Source organism: Pelodiscus sinensis, chromosome 3 (genome assembly GCF_052426305.1).
Source record: "Pelodiscus sinensis isolate ZL-2025 chromosome 3, ASM5242630v1, whole genome shotgun sequence".
Lineage (NCBI taxonomy): Eukaryota > Metazoa > Chordata > Testudines > Trionychidae > Pelodiscus > Pelodiscus sinensis.
The window spans coordinates 110,654,002-110,676,286 of NC_143054.1; the positions used below are offsets into that span (position 1 = coordinate 110,654,002).

General features: G+C 39.3%; 1 protein-coding gene across 12 annotated transcripts in view; it reads right to left on the minus strand.

Annotated features, from left to right (window-relative positions):
* SYNE1 (spectrin repeat containing nuclear envelope protein 1) overlaps positions 1-22,285 on the minus strand; it is a 479,589-nt gene that overhangs the window by 264,959 nt on the left and 192,345 nt on the right. For all 12 annotated transcript variants that reach the window (XM_075924462.2, XM_075924463.2, XM_075924461.2 and 9 more), the window contains 12 exons: positions 19,479-19,666; positions 19,246-19,369; positions 18,005-18,171; positions 16,739-16,892; positions 15,816-16,444; positions 14,804-14,983; positions 11,005-11,155; positions 7,210-7,368; positions 5,439-5,621; positions 2,880-2,981; positions 1,919-2,122; positions 334-541 (listed from right to left, as the gene is read on the minus strand). In XM_075924462.2, the coding sequence (XP_075780577.2) occupies positions 334-541; positions 1,919-2,122; positions 2,880-2,981; positions 5,439-5,621; positions 7,210-7,368; positions 11,005-11,155; positions 14,804-14,983; positions 15,816-16,444; positions 16,739-16,892; positions 18,005-18,171; positions 19,246-19,369; positions 19,479-19,666 (2,449 nt within the window). The remainder of the gene's footprint in view (positions 1-333; positions 542-1,918; positions 2,123-2,879; positions 2,982-5,438; positions 5,622-7,209; positions 7,369-11,004; positions 11,156-14,803; positions 14,984-15,815; positions 16,445-16,738; positions 16,893-18,004; positions 18,172-19,245; positions 19,370-19,478; positions 19,667-22,285) is intronic.

Below are 22,285 nucleotides of genomic sequence, written 5' to 3' on the forward strand. Positions count from 1 at the left end.
TCTAGATTGGCACGGACGCTTTTCGGCAAAAAGTGCTTTTGCAGAAAAGCGTCCGTGCCAATCTAGACGCTCTTTTCCGCAAATGCTTTTAATGGAAAAACTTTTCCGTTAAAAGCATTTGCGGAAAATCATGCCAGTCTAGACATAGCCCTAGAGTTTGCAACAGACATTGAAACTGGCAGTTGATGAAAGCACTTTTACGAAAGTCTCTATACAAGAGCAAGAATATAATTGTAAATGATGTCAATGGAAACTTTTTGCCAACACTGTTCTTGGGCAGTCTGATTCATGGCTATGGTCTAACAGCTCATATAAACAAACACACAGACTCACTGAGGAGGTGTTTCTCCAGGGAGTCCTGCATGCTGGCCTGAGTTCTGGAACACAGATGGGTCACAGCTTCATACTTCTGTATTAGTGATGTGACAGTGCAACCCAGAGTCTCCAATTCCACAGTGTGGTACTTGCGGCACAAGCTGTTGAGGTTCTCTCGTGTCGAATCGATGCTGCTCTGTTGGAGTTTGAGCTCTTTTTGTGTTTCCTACAGGATTAAGATTGTATTGTCAATGTGCCATGCCCAATTACACAAAACAGATGCCTAGTTCCTCTAACTTTCCTGCTCCTCTGCCCTTCATCCAGCCACTTGTTGCAGTGACCAAGAGCACTCTGCAGTAATGAATTTGTGGAAGGTACAGAGGAACAGGCTAGTAGATTATGCAATTTCCTGGCATATCCCAACTGAGAAGGACTCTAGAGAATGTTTAATCAGCACCAAAAAATGGCACTTGTCAGCATTCACCACCATAATTGTTATTTAAGTATATTTTCCAAAGCACAGCAGAAAGTGAAGCTTCATTTGCAGTATAATAGAGCAGTGTGAAAAAAAGATAATTCCAGAGGATTTTGATATTTCAAAATTTATTTAATTCTGCTTTGGAATAACTTTTAAAAAAATATTTTAAATAAATTGAGATGGAGCCCCAGTTCCAGAGCCATGCATCTGGTGGGTAATCCTCAAAGCTGTGGACCTGGAAGCTCTAAGGTTTGTGACTCAAAGACAACCTGTCTAGTGAGCTGCTAAGGAGTCAAGTGGGCAAGCTGGCACGAAACCAGCCCCATTTCTGATCAAAACCTTCCAGGCAGGAAGGGTTCCAATGGACCCCAGCCTGTGTCCCATCAGAAATGTACAGAAATCTAACCTTTCTAGAAAAAAAAATCTATTTTGATAAATTGAAAAATTCCAGCAAAAATATTATATCAGTTTTTTCTGCCCAGTTCAAAGGTTACATTAGGAAAGCAATGTGAATTGGGAGTCTGGGAGAGACGGAGAAGATTGTTAACATTGCCTTTTCACCCCTCTGGGAAACAGCATACAAAGCTAAATATATATCAAAGCTAAAGTTGAGAGTGGCTTCTTCATCAGAGTGGCCATTTATTTACAATATGGAAACCTCCACACTGTTTTTCACAGTATAGCATAAATAGAATCTAAGGTTTAGATAGTGGAGGTGATGCAGTTGGCAAGTGAGGTACACTAGGGTAAAGCCTAATTTTATTCTAAGATCTAACAGAGCTATTAATTGCTTAGTTACATCAATTCCAAATACACAACAATTTGAATGGAAAAAAACAAATAGCAAACATTCTAAAGCAATGGCTGAAACCAGTTTGATGAAACAACATTAGTTCCTGTCACAATAAGAGAGAACGCTATTCATTTTATTTCTCTAAAAGGTTTGCAATACAAAGAGAAAAATTGAAGATTAGCAATGCCATTCACTTCTTTAAAAATATGAGTGTTCTTCATTGATATCCAAAGCATAAAAAAGATACTTTAATCTGATCAGAGTAAAGCTATGCTAGAATTAAACACAGGAGCCACTATGCATTAGAAAGTATATCTTCTGCAATACTTTACCTTCACTTTACTTAGGCACTTAGGATCCTGATAACAAGCAGAGTTTAATAGTGTCTCTTCTACTTCTGTAAGCCAATCTGTCATATGATCTATAAACTTTAATAATTGCATCTTCTGAGTGCAGAAATCTTCCAGTGTCTCTTTTGCTGTCTCAGACATTTCTTTGGCATGTTCCAGTTTTTGCCGTAAATCTGCTTCTAGGAACTAAAACCAAAATTTTACATAATAAAGCTCTACAGTGAATCACTCTGGCTCTGGTATTACAACTGGTGGGCAGCTCACATGAGATGATAAATGGAAAAGACGTAAAATAGGATGTGCCCCCCTATTTTTCTCTTTGCTGCATTGCTACAAATATTTGAAATAAATGAAAATGGCATACACTGAGGGTGAAAATAGGTTCCATGGAACTCAGTAGGAGTTCTGCCATTTATTTCAGTGGAGTCAGAATTAACACTGAATGAATATCCAAATGTGAGAAAATTAAAGAGCTAGTCTCCCTCTCTGCAGATTAAATGTCTGAGACATTAAACAAAATTAGTCTTTATTCAAATTAGACCCCGAAAATAAACAAAATGGCAAGAATGGGGATTTGAGGTTCCTGTTTTGGCCAATTTCTAATAATAATTAGTTTTATGCACTTATTCTAATCTAGTGTGCAGTTTTGTAAAGTAGACCAACATAATTATGTTCCATTATAACACTAACTTTCAAATAAGAAGGCATTATTACATTCAGATGGTAGTAAAGCACTTAGAAAATTGCAAACCCTGTGTCCTTGTTGTTTCTATAATCTACAGTATTCTTGTTCAGAAACAATATCAGTAATTAATTGAGAACTTTCAATCTCAATAGGAAAAAAAATATCACAGTAAAGGCAAGTGTAATATGTTCCCCCCAAATAAGAAGGAGCACAATTTCAGAACAATACAGATTGTGATGAATGACAGCTATATCTTACCTGAAGATTTGCAGGTGACTCATGACTATTGGTCAGTTCATTGAGCTCTGAAACTTTTGAACTAAGCTGGTCCACCTTCTGCCCTTTATTCGTAACTTCAGACTATAAAACAGCATATAGTAAACTTTATTTAGTTAAAGAGCTGGATGGAACTTGAGACAGGAGAAAGAAAGAAAGAAAGAAAGAAAGAAAGAAAGAAAGAAAGAAAGAAAGAAAGAAAGAAAGAAAGAAAGAAAGAAAGAAAGAAAGAAAGAAAGAAAGAAAGAAAGAAAGAAAGAAAGAAAGAAAGAAAGAAAGAAAGAATTAAGCTACTCAAACTAAATTAAATATTATTATCCCTTGGTTTTGTAGTCTGACAAAAACACTTCTTTTATATATTAAGTTCAGACATTTTCTTCTCCGCTAAACACACACACACACACACACACACACACACACACACACACACACACACAGCCCATTTTAGAGTTTAAAATGTTTAACAGCTTGAGTCTCTGAAAAGTGGCTCACTAAAAATAGGAATGCCTTTGTTTATGAGACTGGAAAAATTTACTATGGTCATTAAGTTCCACTTACTGGAATTCAGAGTATAATGTACACAACCCTCTGTTTTATATTACAGAGAACTGCGCTCTCTGAAAAAAAGTTACATTCAGAAGTAAATCTTGAAGTAGTCCTGCTGCCTTTTATTCACTGATGTGCCAGTTTACTGTATAAATGTCAATGAAAATTCTGGAGGAACATTTTATTTCCTGCAAAAGCATGAAATATTAAATTAACACAGATCTAATTGATTAGAAGAGGCACATTAAGGGCTAAATTGTAGCATTAAAGTGCTACAGAATCACCCCAGGAGAAATTCCAGGAGGTATTGTGCATCAGGGAGCCACAAAACTTTCCAGAGCTCCTAAGATATGCAAATGCTGCTGCATTTGCAAAGTAGATGCAGTGTGTGTTTTCTCTCTGAGCTGAGCCTCCTCTATTGCTAGTCAAGACAGAGAAGGATAGAGGGGATGAATGGGTTACTGTCCTGACCCCTCCTCACATCTTGGCAGAAACCAATACAGAAAATTCTAGCTGTGAAGAATCCTTGCGTTCCCTGATTGTAAAGACTGTGTTTAACTCCTGTACAGTCCTTGAGTGCTGTCTATCTCTTGCACATGTGAGGTCTGGGCATAGTCTGGTTTCATACAAAACCAGCCTGTTTAGCATCAATTTTTTGGCTGGTCCTAATGAGAATTGGACACAATGGAACATAGTTTTAGTTTAATCAAAGGAAATATGTTCCCTTTGAAGCATTTCATAACTATTTACCTGTATTACTAATGAAAACTCATCTGTTTCACTGATGATCACTATTTTTTTCATTAATTTCAGAGGAAGTGGAAGAAGCACATTCTTCAATGGCTCTGCTGTATATTTTTGACAACATTATTCTCATATAACGCCCATAGCAAGAGAGCACAGAACCATGGCTACGTAAAAGCTTCACTTTTCTAGGAGTTAGCATCTAAAACTACTGGCTCATATTCCAACTTCTTAGAAAATTATTGGGAAGTGAAATTATGGACCACCAAAGTCACATAGCACCAATACTACACATAATAGAATCTGTGACTCTCTAGTCTAATGTATTAATCAATACTTACTCAACAACTCATTCTAGGCAAATAGTAGAAGTAATGCATTAACATATTATTAATGACTGTGAATCTTCTGTAATTATTTTTAATGCAAGGTGTAAAAGAAATAAAGTACTCTTGAATTTCAGCATAGGGATGTAAACAACTAGTCGAGTAATCGTCTACCCAATAACCCTAGGTTTGACTACTCGCTCCCCTCACTTCTGCCTCTGTATCAGAGGTAGCAAGGGGGAGTCAGTGCTTGGGGAAGCTTGCTGAAAAGCCGGTTCCCCCCAGCACAGTCTCCTTGGTGTGCAGAAGGCTGGCGGGGACAGGGGAGAGCCAATACAAGAGTGTCCACACAAGTAAGCTTGCTCTTATTTTACTGAATTAGTTTCTGAACACACTAATTGAAACTGGTATAACTTCTGAATGCAGATCATGCCCACTAACTTACTCTTCAGCACACAACATCAACTTTATTGTATCTACAGGAGCACCCGCATTTTAAATGGGGATTTTTCAAAGTGCTCTGCATTGGCATAACTCTATTCCCACTGAAGTTAATGGTAAAATTCCCATAACCATTGGGACTAGAATACAGCCCATCCTGACTATCTCAAAATCCCATCCTTAATTTTTGATAAGCCTCATAAAAAGAGGTGGGGTTACAACAGATTAAATGCAGTTTAATGCCCAGATACTTCAGTATTAATAGACAGAAAGAAACAGTCTAAAAAAGATGGTGGGATGTGTCTATTAGATATTTACATTCTCCATAGTGGGTTGCTATGTTTGGTGATAGCAAGCTGAACAAAAACAAAAACAAGAACGGAGTCTCGGCTGATGTATACCAGCATTGTTGCATTGAGCTATGCTGATTTAAACCAGCTGATAAATGCATTTCAATCATTTGTATCATTTTCTTGGTAAACACCTGAAATTCCTTCAAAAAGGTCTCCATTTTCTGGCTGCTGCTCAGGTTGCTGATGCCTTCATTCAACTGAGAGATGGCATTACTGCACCATGTGTCAATTTCATCTCCTGTGGCGAGCACCTCATCCCATAGAGACATGCTTACACTCAATTTTTCTATATTGTCTTCGGTCCTCTCTGATACCTGTTCGAGAGGTAGAGACATCAATATCCCTTATAATAAATTTCATATTTCTTTCCATTTGAACCAGTTGCAAAAAAAAGTAGCTCAGAAACACCTGGAAAAGCTAACGCCAAGTCTTGAAATTTTACAAACAGAAACACCATTTAGAATAGGGAGACTTTATTGTCTGCGTTTTAGATTCATATATTGTAAAGTTGATATAAATCAGAACATTCCAGTGCCTATGAATGTGTACACTTTGCCAGAGGAAAGAGTTGCAAGTGGAATTAGCTGAATAAATTTCCATTGACTTTAAAATGTGCTATATTGCTAGAATTCCACCCAATATTGAAAATCACCCCACCGACAATTTTGATGCCTCAAAAGTAGTTAATTAATAGTTATGGGTGAAATGGGTCCAAAATAAGATTCAAACCAAACACGAACCTTCTCTTAGAATAAGTCTCTGCATACACTTCCCCTACACACACGCTTGCCTTTCCAGCTTCCATTTTTACCATCCAAATAGGCATCATACCTTTGCTTGAACCTCAAATGACTTAGCAATCTCAGCAAAACAGGCTGCAGTTTTCCGAAGTCATAAGGATTGCAAGTAATCTGAACGTAAGTAGGGAGCAGTTCATCATGCATGTTTGGGAATTTACTAAGATCTTCTGAAGGATTTCAAACCAGATTTGAAATATGAATATTTTATAACTCAACTGCTACTGCAATGAGAAGTTTAAAATAAAGAGGGGAATGATGACACAGGACCAAATTTTCTTCTAAACCAACTCAGGTTATTCTAATGTTCTGAATAAACAGGTAAGGAAAGTGACCGTTCTTGTAAAATATATTTTTACTTGGAATAGTCAGCAAACTATAATTTTCAAAACTGATATGTCTCTATTTCACAATACACAAATCTGCAAGTAAAGTTCTATAGATATTAAATCTTAAAATATTACATTTTATAATATATTATGGGCCACCTAGGACACGTCTACACAGCAGGGCTAAACTCGAAATAAGCTATGCAACTTGAGCTATGCAAATTGCACAGCTTAAGTTAAAACAGCTTATTTCAACTTTTCAATAAAGAGCACTCTTCCCTTGACTTCCCTTACTCCTCGTACAATGAGGGTTACAGGAGTCAGAGTAACCAATCCTCCAGCCCAACATTATTTCGATAGTATGTCAAAATAACTGCTTATGTGTAAGATCTGGGCTATGTTATTTTGGAATAACATCAGTTATTCTGAAATAACGCTTCTGTGTAGACATAGCCATAGTGGCTAGCCAAAATTTACACATTCTTCAGACAAAAACAGAAGCGTGAACTGGTTTAATTTATAGTAAATTACATTCAAACATACAGTTCCTCATAAAATTTGTTTTTTAAATCTAGTAAGTGTACCTGATATATATTTATCTGAGCATAAACCATTTCCAAAATGCTCATGACTTAGCCCTCTGAGATTCCGAAGTCATCTTTAATTAAAAAAAAAAAAGTATTTGCAGTTCCTAAGAGAAGCACATACATTGCAACCTATTCTCTGTCTGTAAACTGAATTTACTCTATAAGGAAAACATAATTTATTGCTCTTACATCCAGCCATTTGTCCACAGTGCTGTTCATATCTGTTTTCATCAGCATGGGATCACAGTTATGAATTCTCTTCAGCTCTGCTAACAAATGTTTTCCTTTATTAGTGAAGGCATCCAGCTCTTTTTGTCTGTCATTTAGCTCACTCTTGACAGCTTCATGCTGTGAACATAAATGTTTGCTTGTTTAATGCAGTCATAAATAAATAAATAAATAAACCACCTCCTTAGCCACCTCTAGAGACCTAAACTCACTGAGCATATGGAATGTGTTTGATAGCTACATTCTAATTCCTTGGTAACAGTTGTCGATATCACTAATAACCAGGCAATCTGTAGTTCTTAGAATAAGTGGAATATGAAATGAATGTTCTAACAGTTAAAGTGCATGAGTGGCTAGGCAATATGAGGTTCTGGGCTTATTACAGGAATGGATGATGAGGTTCTGTGGACTGGGATGAGCAGAAGGTCAAAGTAGATGATTGTGATGACCCCTTCTGGCCCTAAAGTCTATGAGTGTGAATAACAAGATCTGAGTCATTTTCCCACTCTAAAAAAAGGTGCTGTAGGACATTGGGCTGATAATTTACAAACTTTCCAAACCTTCATTTTCCCATCTGTAGATTGGGGAGAACAGTAACACATAACAGTCATACAGCATAATTCACTAATGTTTGAAAAGTGCTTTGAGAGCCTCAGACATATGGGCATTCAGAATGTGCAGCAAGTGAGGATTGATGGAGACTGGTATGGGAATATGCGGGGTCTTGCAAACTGCTACATACTTTCTTCTGGCCAGTGTTGCCAATAGGTCATTTTCATAGTGCTTACATTACAAAATGTTAACAGCAACACCAAAATAAACCGTACAGAAATAAAATTAATATTTATCTCAGGATAAAACAACTTTCAGTTAGAGGGAATTCACCATCTGCTTTTCCAGAGAAAGAGACCTGAGGGATGTGCTGGAACAGAGCATCTGCCAAGTGTTCAAAGGTACAAATAAATAGCAGAAAAAGAGGGGATGGGGAGGGAAAGGGAAAGGGAAAGGAAAAAATCTTGTCAATTAGAGTTCTAAATGGAGCTAACAGAGTAGGCTGTAAGTGCCTGATAATGAGCTTTTGATGTCATTTGGGTGTTGAATGTAGATGTGTGGACAGAGTTGGCACCGGAGTTTATTGCATGGGTGAGTTCCTGGATGAGTATGATTAGAGCAATGCTGCATGGTTGCTGGAAAGAATTTATTTAAGTTAGGGGGTTGTCTGTACAGGTATGTCTATACTAGCTCATTAGTTTGAGCTAGGTAGGGTAATTAGGGCAACCGGAGTTGCAAATGAAGCCCGGGATTTAAATATCCCGGGCTTCATTTGCATGTTCCCAGGCACCGCCATTTTTAAATCCCCCTTAATCCGAACTCGGTGCCCGCAGCTACATGCGGCATAGAGTAGGTAGTTTGAATCAGAGATTCTAATTCGAACTACCGTTACTCCTCATTCCACAATGATGTTTCTTGTATAGATGTGTGACTAGTCATCCTCTAGAGCCCCCAATTTAAACCCATCCAGAACATCATTTACAATCTACAATCTAGCCTGGAAAATGATCCCTCACTCTCACAGGCCTCATTAGAAATCCTAATTCGAACTACCGTTACTCCTCATTCCATGAGGAGTAATGGTAGTTCGAATTAGGATCTCTAATTTGAACTACCTACTCCGTGTCGCCTGTAGCTACAGGCATGGAGTTCGGACTAAGGGGGATTTAAAAATGGCAGCGCCCGGGAACATGCAAATGAAGCCTGGGATATTTAAATCCTGGGCTTCATTTACAACTCCGGTTGCCCTAATTACCCTACCTAGCTCGAACTAACAAGCTAGTGTAGACATACCCTAGGTGAGGATTGGCCCACCCCCAAGGCCTGTGAGAGTGAGGGATCATTTTCCAGGATAGATTGTAGATTGTAAATGATGTTCTGGAGGGGTTTAAATTGGGGGCTCTAGTAGAGGATGACTAGTCACACATCTATACAAAAAACATCATCACAGGACCTAAACAAATAAGCCACCACCACATCAGAGGCTCATACAACTGCATATCCACTAATGTGATATACATGATCATGCGCCAGCAATGCTTCTTTGCCATGTATGTTGGCCAGACTGGACAGTCTCTACAACAAAGTGTTAATGGACACAAATCAAACATTCAAAATGGTAACCCACAGAAACCTGTTGGGGAACATTTTAACTTGCCCAGGCAGTCATTAATGGATCTCGCCTTCATTTGTAAATCTGACACCTTTAATCAAGGTTTGAACAACGACATGAACTGGATGGGCTTCTGCATTCAATACCCTAATAACATCAAAAGCTAAGTACCAAGCACTTACAGTTCACTTTGTTAGCCTCATTTATCACAGACACTCTAATTAACAAGATTTTCTTTCCTTCCCTTTCCCTCCCCATCTCATCTTTTTCTACTATTCATTTGTACCTCAAGACCCCTTCCTCCATTCATCTGAAGAGGTGGGTTGTGCCCATGAAAGCTCATGATACCGTATACATTTTTTGTTAGTCGTTAAGGTGCTGCAGGACCGTTTGTTGTTTTTTAGGTTTTTTCAGCTGGTGTACAACCACACTGAACAGCTATTTCAAAATAAGCTATTCTGGAATAGTTATTTTGAAATAGCCGTGCAGTGTGGACGTAGGTTAGGGCTTCCCTAATGCAGGTGTGCTATCTCTGTTTAGAGCCCCAGGAAGCACTGGGGAGGAAAAAGTTAGAATGGCCCTGGTGAGGGGCTATTTCAAAATAGCAGCAATGGACCGTCTATGCACACCTTATTTCAAAATAGTTATTTTAGAATAGGCGTTATTCCTCATAGAATGAGTTTTACAGAATTCGGAATAGGCTGTCAATTATTTCAAAATTATGGAATGTCTTTGTAGACGCTCACAGTTATTTTGAAATAATACTAGTTATCTTAAAATAACAGTGCAGTGTAGATGCACCCTTATAATTCAGGGGTAGCTATGTTATCTGTAACAGTTTTTACTGTTATAATTCAGAACTCTTCGCTTCAACAGAATGATAATCTGAATTATAATTCCAGATGTTATGATTTTTATAAAACATAGCTCACAAAGAGGTGTGTTTTAGTACTATGTGTTTTATGGTTCTGACTGCTGATATTAACGAGAGTCTTGCAATATGCCCATTACAGGTTTTTCAATCAAAATTAACGCTTTCTAATCAATGGGGGAAGTTTACTACAGAGCTTACTCTCAAGATTGAGCTCAGGCAAGCAGAATTGGGAAATGTAATATCAATGCCTTACATTGTCATGGAAGAGACCAAAGTTCAGTTATCAGCTTGTCCTTTCATTCTGTTTTCAGCTGAACAAAAATTAGCTAAGAGGTTATTAAGGCAAATCATTACAAACATGTTAACAGGCATCTTCTTCCTCCGTGCCTTTGAATAGCATATCCAACTTCACTAATTACGCACAGCTTCTCCTTGTATACAAATGTACCTTTAAAACTACTAATGGAATGTACAATATACTTAAAATACCAGAAATGCAGAGGCATGCAAATTGACAGGTTTTCCTGCAAAATGTGCAGTGTGTCAAAGGAGATTTACCACTGATTTCAGCAGGAGATGATTTGGCACCCAGTAATGCAAAGAACTTCTAACAAGGGTCAGACAAGCCTCTCTTCAAATATAAAACAAAATAATTCAGCAAATTTGATTAAACCAAAGATCCATTCAGTTATTTTTTAAATGAAAATATTTTAATTACCTTTGATAAAGCCCTTCTGATATCCTCCTGATCCTTTAAACTGGATTTGGTCATAGTCACATGGTCAGCATTCTCTATCACTTTTGTTACTGCTGATTTCAAACCCTGATAGTCTTTCATCAAATCAATGAGGACACAGCACTGTTCCTGTCTGTAATGAAAAATTGCTGTGTTGAAAGAATGATGTTCATTCTGACATCTGTGAAGCCAGGGGATGTAACACAGGGAGAACTTCCGTGTAGTGGGCCAGAGGAATCAGGCTAGAATGTTAAAGCAGCATGATCTGTGTGGTTATGTACTCACTCATTCTTATCACTTATAAACCACTCTTGATTCATCAATCTCAAAGCACTTTAGAAGGAAAGGGGCCCTAACTCCCATTGTACAGGTGGGGTATCTGTGCAAAGGCTACACAGAAGGTCAGAGCTGGTAGTACAAGCCAGGTTACTTGATTTTCAATCCAGTGATTTACTTCCTGGACTATGCTGTTTGAAATAACAGTGAGATTTAGCTGGCTTCCAATAGTGCAATTTCCACCTTTACTATCAACTAAATTGAATTCTGTTTAGGATTTCAACCTTCTTGGTTAAAAGAAAAAAGTAGAAATGAAGGCTGAAGAAGAGGGAAATGTGTCTGGACTCACTGAAATTTCAGTCAAAATATTTCCTTTCTTAATTTTAAAATACCATTGAAATCCTCTTGGCTTGAGACCATTCACTTGGAAATGGGAACAGTTTCCTGTTGGAGCCAGATCTTATGTGTGTGTGTGTATGTTTTTTATTTCCCTGCCTAGACAGGGATCTTCAGATTCAACAGTAGTTTTCAATCAATTCAAGTTCTTCCAGAGGAGGAGTCAGACAGAACAGGAAGCCCAAATTTCCTGTATATAATTTACTTTGTTATAAACAGTGTTCCATTGACAAAAGGAATGTGAAAGCCAAAGCTGGCCAAGTGTGAAAGATGGTCACTTCTGAGTTCTCCTCCTCTTCAGAAGCATACCTGTGAAATAATCATGCACAGCGAGATCCCACTGGTATAGAGGAAAACAATCACATCAGATAAAAATCAAGGCTGCGTCTAGACTGGCAAGATTTTGCGCAAAAGCAGCTGCTTTTGCGCAAAATCTTGCCGCCTGTCTACACTGGTCACGAGTATTTGCGCAAGAACACTGACTTTGTACTGTACAAAATCAGTGGTTCTTGCGCAAATACTCTAACGCTCCCGCTCAGGGATAAGCCCTCTTGCGCAAGTATTCTTGCGCAGGAGGGCCAGTATAGACAGCCAAGTTAATTTCTTGAGCTAGAAAGCCCGATGGCTAAAATGGCCATCGGAGCTTTCTTGTGCAAGAGAGCGTCTACACTGGCACGGATGCTTTTGCGCAAAAGCAAATCTTTTGCGCAAAGGCACATGCCAGTATAGACGCTCTCTTGCGCAAATACTTTTAACGGGAAAACTTTTCAGTTAAAAGTATTTGCGCAAAATCATGCCAGTCTAGATGCAGCCCAAGAGTTAAAATTACATTTCTTCAGGTCAGAAAAGACTCCCTATTGCAATGGACTTTCAGATACTTGTATGGTTTTCATTACCATCGTAGCTGAGCAACTCATAATCTTTATTGTATTCATCCTGAACACTCCTGTGAGATAGGGAAGTGCTATTATCCCCATTGCACAGGTGGGAAGCTCAGGCACTCAGTGACTAAATGACTTCCTAATATTATAAAGGAAGTCTGATACAACAGAAAATTCAAGTCACATCTCCCCAGTCCCTGTCTAGCACATTAGCCACCACATTTTTTTCCATGGTGCTGAAGTTGAATGAGTTCAAGGAAGCTAAATAACCCTATATAGTTACATAAACTCTGGAAATGGCATATTTTATTCTTAGCTCTACCACTGACTTGCTGTGTTGTGTATCCTGGGCTAGGGCATGTTGCTGTTCTGACTCAATTTCCCCATATGTAAAACAGGGATAAATATACTTCCATGAAGGAATATTATATTCAGGGCTCGACAAACCGCAGCAAAATCCACTCGCCAGCCCCGCACTACGCATGCACCAGACCCACGCTGCGCGTGCGCACACCGCCGGTGAATGGGGTGACTGGATGAAATCTACTCACCACGGGCGAGTAGATAAATGGATTTGTCGAGCTTTGATTATGTGAATTAGTTAAATATTGTCTATTCATGGCTTTGAATATGTGCATGCTGTTATAATTATTATTGAACCTGTAGTCAGGGCTTTATATATGTATGGTATGTTCACTTGCTCTGTGCTGATGCCTGGCCTCTGTCAGTAAAATAGTCACGACTGGAAGAATTGGGGGAGGAAGCATTGGGACTAGTGCCCCCACAATGGGAATACTTTGGGTTCAGATCTATATTTTGATCACTGCATGCCATTCTAAAGAGAGTTGTTGTGTATACTGAGGCTGGGTGGGGCTCCATGGCTGCTGGCAGTAGAGCTGAGAGTAGGACCCAGTCAGGCTGTTGCAGCAGGACCAGCCAGGAACTAGGACGACTGGGAGCAGCTGTCTCTGGCAAGAGAGAGAGAGAGAGAGAGGCAAAGCTCCAGAACCCTCCCTCCCAGTTGGAGCTGGCCGCCCCCTCCAAGGACCCCAAGTCTTTGTAACTATCCCCTCTCCTCACAGAGAGCACCCACCCTCCCCCACTGACACCCCAACCTCCTCCACTGTCTTTGACTCTTCCCACTCCTCAGGTTGAGCAGCCATCCCACCTTCCCCTGACACGCAGCTTCCTCCCACTCCTCAGGTTTAGTACAATGCTTTGTGTTCTTGGGTCTCACTATTCATCTCTCCCTGCCTCCCATTCCCTCCCCCCCCCATTCAAATTGAGTTGCTGCTGCCTTATCCACATCTTTGAAGCACATAAAGATGAGGAGCAGGTAGTGACTTTGACAGAACTGGAATAAAAGTCTGGTAAATATAGTCTTCCTCCTCCTCTTCTTTCTTCAGAACTGCATTGCCAGATCACTATTGGGAAGCTAGAGTGAACGTAACATCCGTGGGGACAGTGATAAAGGGAATGGCAAAGGATGAAATCTATAACAGTGAAATACACATAGCCTGGCTAAGTGCCAACATGTATATAAATATTTGAAGGTTGTCAGTACTAAGGAGCTAGAGCTATGCTATAATATCCCTCTAAGTCATGTTTGAAAGAGCCTACTTACTTCAACAACAACAAATGCACTTACTTCAACAACAAAAAACAAGTGTTCTAACAAAAAAAATTGAAGAATATTAATTTTTTTTTCAAATGAATGCAAATGCAATTAAGAAAAGGATAAAATTAAATAAATCTATATCAAGAGAATATACTTATATGGACAGAAAGACCCCACATGTGTTACTGAGTATAATTTAACCAATATCATGAGTCATGATTTTACTTGAAAAAATCTTGAATTGGGCTGACTGCCTACACAGCCATGCTACATATTGGACACATTAGCTCAGGAGGAGTTTTCAAGCCAGTAGAAGATTAGCATGTTGCAGAGGTAGCATGCATTAAGAATTAAGAAAATTCTAATTACATAGTAATTATGTACTCTTAATGGAGTTTTTTTTATCTCTCAAGAGACAGGTTAAGTTCATAAATGCACAAAAGAGCACATAATGAATATGGATTAATATTAATTAAATCATGTTTATAGAGTGTGTTTAAAATATTAAACGGTATATGATTGCTAGGTTGTATTATTGAGTGTTGGTGTTGATGTGGCAAAAAATACACTCCTTTTCTCTCTTTTTAATTATATAAAAAAATTTACTTACTTTTCATGGATTAATTTTTTGGTGTCCTCCCAAGTTGCTTCCAAGCAATTTATATCTTTATCAATTTCAGGCGCTAATGTTATATCCTTCTGAGCCATTTGTTTTGCTTTGTCCATCAACCACTGCAGTTCATGCTCATGAGAATTCAGTTCATCCTCTAGTTGGTTAAAGATCTTTAATCTACAAATTAAGAGAGTGGCTACACATTTACTCTGTGGCTTCACTGATAATGCAATAAGAGCAAGAAAGGGAGGAATTGTTTCTAAAATACGTCTGAAAGTCAATGTTTGGCTTTAGATGTAACTGTGAATCTGCAGCAACACTACTGAAGACAAAGATACACTGGATTGATGCTGTTGAAACTAAGATCAGAATCTAGTCCTTTGTGTCTCTATAAACATTCATACGCCCCCTCTCCTCACTTCCCACACAAAGTGTACTTGGAAATATTATATAAAAGGTATTATAAAATTCTTTAACATCAGCCTCCTTTATAATCTGACAACATGTTGCAGATAATAGGCTGTCTGCATGCCCTGATAACGTGTGCATATGCAATCTGCGGCATCTGTGCTAATGGAGGTGGATGTGCCCCAAGAAAGGGCTAGCAGTTCTTGTATTGCCACTTTACAGTATGGAGTCTCTCCGTATAAAGCAACTTTCAGCTGCAGGGATTTCACCATCTGCTTTTCCAGAGAAAGAGACCTGAGGGATGTGCTGAAACAGAGCATCTGTCAAGTGTTCCAGATAGGCCTTCTCCTCTACCAGACTATTCACTTTTGGAACTATGCTGGATGGCTTCACAGATTATATGTTACTTGCACCAATGCAACCTTTTCCTTTGCAGACTTTCTACCCCAGAAGGCCTAGATCTCCCAGGCATGAATTTAGCCCAAAGTATAAAATGATTATAGCTTTTTCTAAGTCATTAAAACAACCCATACTATGGAATACAACCATACATACATAAAAAGCACCAACAATCAAGTGCTTCCTGAGTTTTTGTTTTCACCTTTGCTGTAGTGCCTGAAGTGTTGGCTCCTTCAATCCTTCTTTGTCAGCTCTTTCCTCAATATCTTCAATGCTCTTTAACAATTGTTCTTTGCGTTCCATGAAAGACTTCTGCAGGGCTTTAAGTGCTTCTGCTTCGCTCTGCTTGGCTCCTAGCATATTTTGGACTGACTCTAGTTCTAAGCACAGATTATCAGCCACAGCCCTACAAGATGTCCTCTGCTCAGAGCCTCCATGTCTTAGATGATATTGGGCTTTCATAAGGGCTCCATCCAAACTGATTGCAGAAGATGCTAATTTGTTAATGTCTTGAACAACATCCCTGAGTTCTTTCTCCAACAGTTCTGATTTAACCTTATCCATGTTCCCAGTGGTCTCTACTGTCTGTCTCAGGTGATGGAGCACACTTGATGCAGCTGCATGTAACTCTAGAAAGACCCCAAGCTGACTGAGAGCCTCTTGTCTTCGGCTAGTTATTTGACTGGCTTCCTGGAAGAGCTGAAAGCAGTCTTCAACCTTTCCTTGTAGCATGTGGCGATCCTCTGGATGACTAAAAGAACACAGTTTCTCTTCATGGTCTTCCAGACTTTGTAATTCCTGTTTTTTGCTTTCCACTTTCTTAGAGTGGTCCTGTGAGAAAAAAAAGGAAACAAACTGATTTTCCATAGAAAGGTTCAGAGAGAAGTCTTGATAAAAGAAAGTAAGCTAATCAGTACAATTATTGCTAAATAGAACCCAGCAGCAACAATGATGAATTCCTGATTTGGATTAACCCGATCAAAAAAGTGAATTGTGTAATATGGACAATCAAATTTCCAACAGGTTAAGCAGCTTCATCATAGTTTTAGCTACATAGTCTTTGGCATTCAATGTGCATAGGCTGCTTTCCTTTATATTTTTGAATATTTCAACTGGAAAGATTACCTTATTGTGGCATACAGCTGGGTGCTGATCAGCTGTGTTTATCTCAGAAGTGGCATGCAATTCACCAAGAAACTGGTTAATCCATTCTGAAAAACTGAGCAGCAGTTCATCAAACTCCCCATGTTCAGCAACAAGAGACTGAAGGAAACCGATCCTATATGATATCAAGTACAAAAATGAAATGTTAACTTTTCAGTTTGAGAGAGGCACTTTGATTAATCAAAACCATGACTGACTAGACAGTATTAAAATACATTCCAGGGGAAACTAGCAAAAAGAAAGGAAGAAAAAAAAAACCTCATGGGAGAAAAGGGTGGAGGATAGGGGTCTTAAACCTGAAAATGTTCAGACATAACAATTCTATTTAAACAATGAGTAGTCCTTTGGCATTTTAAATACTTACAAATTTATTAGTAGTGTATAGTCTTTAAGTTGCCACAGGACTCCTCATCATTTTTGCTGAAACAGAATCCCTTCTGAATTCTGTTTAAAGTGATTTCAAGCAAATGCACTTTGGGCTCCATCCTGAAAAGTTCTGAGCAATCCAGAAAGATGCCCATACTTTTACAGGAGTACTCAGGATTAAGCCATTACACACTAAATTGGAAGAAAAAAATGCTAAAGCATTTCCTATGTAAGAGAAGACTAAAGGGGGACAAGAAATGAAGCGAGATTTCCCGTATGGAATTACATACATATTTCCCTTTAGAAAGTTGGCATTTTCTATGAACAAGTGAAATGTTTAGGCTCCAAAATCAGGGAATATTGAGATCCACATGTATCTTGAGGGATCCATGGAAATAAGAATATCAGAGTGGACGCTGGCTCACAGATTCTATCAGCATGGTTCTTGCAGAGATCAGATGGTAAGGGCACCTACACCAACTGCTAGACCTAGGCCCTACCACAAAAGCAAGGTTCTATCATACCGAGCGGGGAAGTGGGGTAAGCTAATGACAGTGTAAACTTATTCAAGGAAGTTCTATGATATTTGTGTGGGGACAATACTGCCTCCACAACTTGCCCCACCCTCCTCCTGGCATAAATATCCTAAACACTGCTTAGGGAAGAATGATGCCACAAGGCCAGCATGCTGGATCTGTTGGATTCCCATACTCACCTTTTTTACTAGCATATTGCCCATAATGCCTAACATTTCCAGTGTTACAATGTAAAGCTGAGACTGAGGCAAGCATTCTTCATCTGCATTGTTGATTACTATTTTTACGAATGTACACCATGCTAGAAACACCCTGAAACACACACCTCTTGCTAGCAGTCTGTGGTAAAGCTTTCCATCTCCCATCCAGCTCTTCAAACTCTTGTTGCATTGCTTTCATACTTTCTTTGGAAGCTGTTGTGAACAGTGACTCATTTAACTGTAATAGGCTGGTATACAGTGAAGCATGAGATGCAATATCAGCTTGCAAATCCTGGGGAACAGCAGATTGCATGTTTTAGGGTAAATATAGCATCATACTATGCAAGTAGACATGTTAGCCTGGTGTCAGCTGGGGACCTCCAACACATTCCTCTGACTCAAGGGTCAGATCAGGCCAAATCCTTAGAACAGTTCAGGATTTTGAGGACATCTAGACACTCTGAAAGTGCTTGGTACCTTTTGAAGGCCCAGGCTTTGCAGTCCTTTTTCATGTTCTTGAGCTCTTATTCAAACAAGTAGAGAATGAAATTGCTTGGGAGAGTGAGTGCTCACACATCGGTAATGGCAGCAATATTTAGCCCAGAATTTGCCACCAGTGCTACAGCTGTGTGGGGATAAAAGTCACACTTTGGCCTGAGCATAGAAAAATCTCTCCATTCTTTTCAGTACTGAAATGAAATGTGTCTTCATCTGACTTGTAAAAAGAGAGTTGCTTTTCCCTCAAATGTTTCCCATTAGACTACTACAACAAGCAGCATTTGTTCATGAGAGGAAAGTGCCTTAGAACGGGATGAAATTTTACACTGAAAAAAACCAGTAGAAGTGCTGCAAAATCACCACTTCTATTCTGAATGCAAAATTCCTGCACGATATTAGGTCTCTGAAAAGTCTTCTCATACATGAAAAAATACACAAGTGTGTGACCTATAGAAAATACTGCCCTGCAGTTCTGAAGGATCCTGTGGCAATCACTCTAAGCCCTTCAGTCCCTGGTAGGTCATAGGGTATGCTATGGCACTCACCCCCAGGAAACAACATATACTAATTGCAAAATAAAATGTTTCCTTCAACTCCCTCCTTCAATTTTGCCTGCACTTTGATAAATACTCTTCTATTTTCTGTGTTTGTACAGTACCTCGCACTGAATCTATGAGTGGGGCTCCTAGGCACTATGATAATTAATAAATACATAAATAAATAATGTAAGTGCTTTCAGTTGAGAGAAGCCCTATAATTCATCTCTAGTCAGAGGGCAAAAGAGCAGTTTCATTTGTACAAAATTATGGAAAAGCCAATCCATAAAAACAGGTCCACTTCTAGGCTAACTTTCAATCCTAAAATTTACCTGTATTGACTGTAGTTCAGTTTCAAGTTTGACTCTGTCAGTGGAAACATACTGCTCTGGAGGTCGGGCTGCAGTTTCACACCTCTCTAACCAGGTCAGGAAGATAGATAGTTCCTTCTCCTGCCTAACAAAAGCATGGCACAGATCATTATTGATTCAAGCATCCCATGATCTCTTGTACAATTTGCAGAAAAATCTCTATTTGTCAAAATAGAGAAGAGTAGGTTACTCACCGCTGCCATTGTGCTAGGAGAGTCTCTAGTAAGGTTTGTTTCTCTTTAGCTCTTCTTAACAGCTTTTCAAATCTCTCCTGTAATACTGTAACCTCTTGAATAGCTTTTTCTTTGTTGGTGACTTTATGGGCAGAGGCTAAGAGGGAGGTCACATTGTTATTCATTTTTCCCACAGCCTGGAAGAAATCCTGTTGATGGTGATAAGGGAATACAAGCCACAAATAGAATAATTAAACAATAATACCCATGAGCCAACTGTTATTCCTCTACAGGAGCTCAAAGGAGGATATGGAATTGGTAAGATTTGTCTATACACAAAAGGTAAGCCATGCACACAGAGGTCTCCTTGAATGGCACGGAGCATTACTCCATTAATACTTGGACTTGATCGATGCTGCTCTTTGGGAGGCAGGTCAAGGAGGTGCCAGGATCGTGGCCAGGGCATCAAAAACTACCATGATCCAGTGACTAAATCCTGCTGAAAGAAGCACCATATCTGTAACACTGCTACTGCTCAAGTGTTATGGAATTATACTGAGTGAGTGCTCCATGACCTTAGAGAAAGGATTCCAACCCTTTTGTCCCCCAACAAAAGTCTCTTGCACAAAGTTCCATTTCTCACTAGGTCAGCGAATTTGTATTCTATTAGAAAAACACAAAATAAGCACATCAGACACAAAGGGCATAGTACTTGGAGATAAGAATCACCTTGTAACAAAGCTAGGGAAAAACCCACTCAACTATGAAGCAGCTAGACCCTCTGGAGTGGACTGGCTGTGTTTGCAGCAAGGCCTGATGGAGAATCAAAGGTTCAGACTCCCTAACAGGTGCCAAAGGGCTGTTCTAATTTATAGACTCATAGACTTTAAGGTCAGAAGGGACCATTATGATCATCTAGTCTGACCCCCTGCACAGTGCAGGCCACAAAATCTCACCCACCCCTCCTAGAATAATCCTCTCACCTATATCTCAGATATTGAAGCCCTCAAATACTTTGAAGACCCCAAGATGCAGAGAATCCTCTAGCTGTGCTCTGTACCCCATGCTACAGAGGAAGGCAAAAAACCTCCAGGGTCTCTGCCAATCTACCCTGGAGGAAAATTCCTTTCCGACCCAAAATATGGCGATCAGCTAAACCCTGAGCATGTGGGCAAGACTCATCAGCCAGCCACCCAGAAAGTTCTCTATAGTAACTCCTATCATCCCTCCATTGACCTATTTCCCACTGATAATGAATGGTCAATTAGTTACCAAGATCATGTTATCTCATCAAACCATCCCCTTCATAAACCCATCTAGTTTAATCTTGAAACCAGATAGATCTTTTGCCCCCACTACTTCCCTTGGAAGACCGTTCCAGAACGTCACTCCTCTAATGGTTAGAAACCTTCGTCTAATCTCAAGTCTAAACTTCCTACTAGCCAGCTTTGTTCTTGTGTCCACATTGGTATTAAACTTAAATAATTCCTCTCCCTCCCTGCTATTTATCCCTCTAATATATTTAAAAAGTGCAATCATGTCCCCCTTCAGCCTTCTTTTGGTTAAAGTAAACAAGCCAAGCTCCTTGAGTCTCCTTTTCCATTCCTCGGATCATCCTAGTGGCCCTTCTTTGTACCTGTTCCAGTTTGAATTCATCCTTCTTAAACATGGGAGACCAGAACTGCATACAGTATTCCAAATGGGGTCTCACCAATGCCTTGTATAATGGCACTAACACCTCCTTATCCCTACTGGAAATACCTCGCCTAATACATCCCAAGATCGTATTAGCCTTTTTCACGGCCATGTCACAATGGCGGCTCATAGTCATTCTATAATCAACCAGGACTCCGAGGTCCTTCTCCTCCTTCGTTACTTCCAACTGATGTGTCCCCAGCTTATAACTAAAATTCTTGTTGTTAATCCCTACATGCATAAACTTACACTTCTCACTATTAAATTTCATCCTATTGCTATCACTCCAATTTACAAGATCATCCAGATCTTCCTGTATGATATCCCGATCCTTTTCTGAATTGGCAATAGCTCCCAACTTTGTGTTATCCACAAACTTTATTAGCACACGCCCACTTTTGGTGCCAAGATCGGCAATAAAAAGATTAAATAAAATTGGCCCCAAAACTGATCCCTGAGGAACTCCGCTAGTAACCTTCCTCCAACCTGACAGTTCACCTTTCAGTATGACCCGCTGTAGTCTCCCTTTTAACCAGTTGCTTATCCACCTCTCAACTTTCATATTAATCCCTATCTTTTCCAATTTAACCAATAATTCCCCATGTGGTACTGTATCAAATGCCTTACTAAAGTCGAGGTAGATTAGATCCACTGCATTTCCTCTATCTAAAAAATCTGTTACTTTCTCAAAAAAGGAGATCAGGTTGGTTTGGCACGATCTACCTTTTGTAAAACCATGTTGTAATTTGTCCCAATTGCCATTAGCCTCAATGTCTCTAACTACTTTCTCCTTCAAAATTTTTTCCAGGATCTTACATACTACAGATGTCAAACTAACAGGCCTATAGTTACCCGGGATGCTTTTTTTCCTTTTCTTAAAAATCGGAACTATATTAGCAATTCTCCAGTCAAATGATACAACCCCTGAGTTTAGAGATTTATTAAAAAATTTTGCTAATGGACTTGCAAGTTCATGTGCCAGTTCCTTTAATATTCTTGGATGAAGACCATCTGGGCCCCCCGATTTACTCCCATTAAGCTGTTCAAGTTTGGTTTTCACCTCGGATATGGTAATATCTACCTCCTTATCCTCTGTCCCATTTGGTAACTTACCATTATCCCTAAGATCTTCA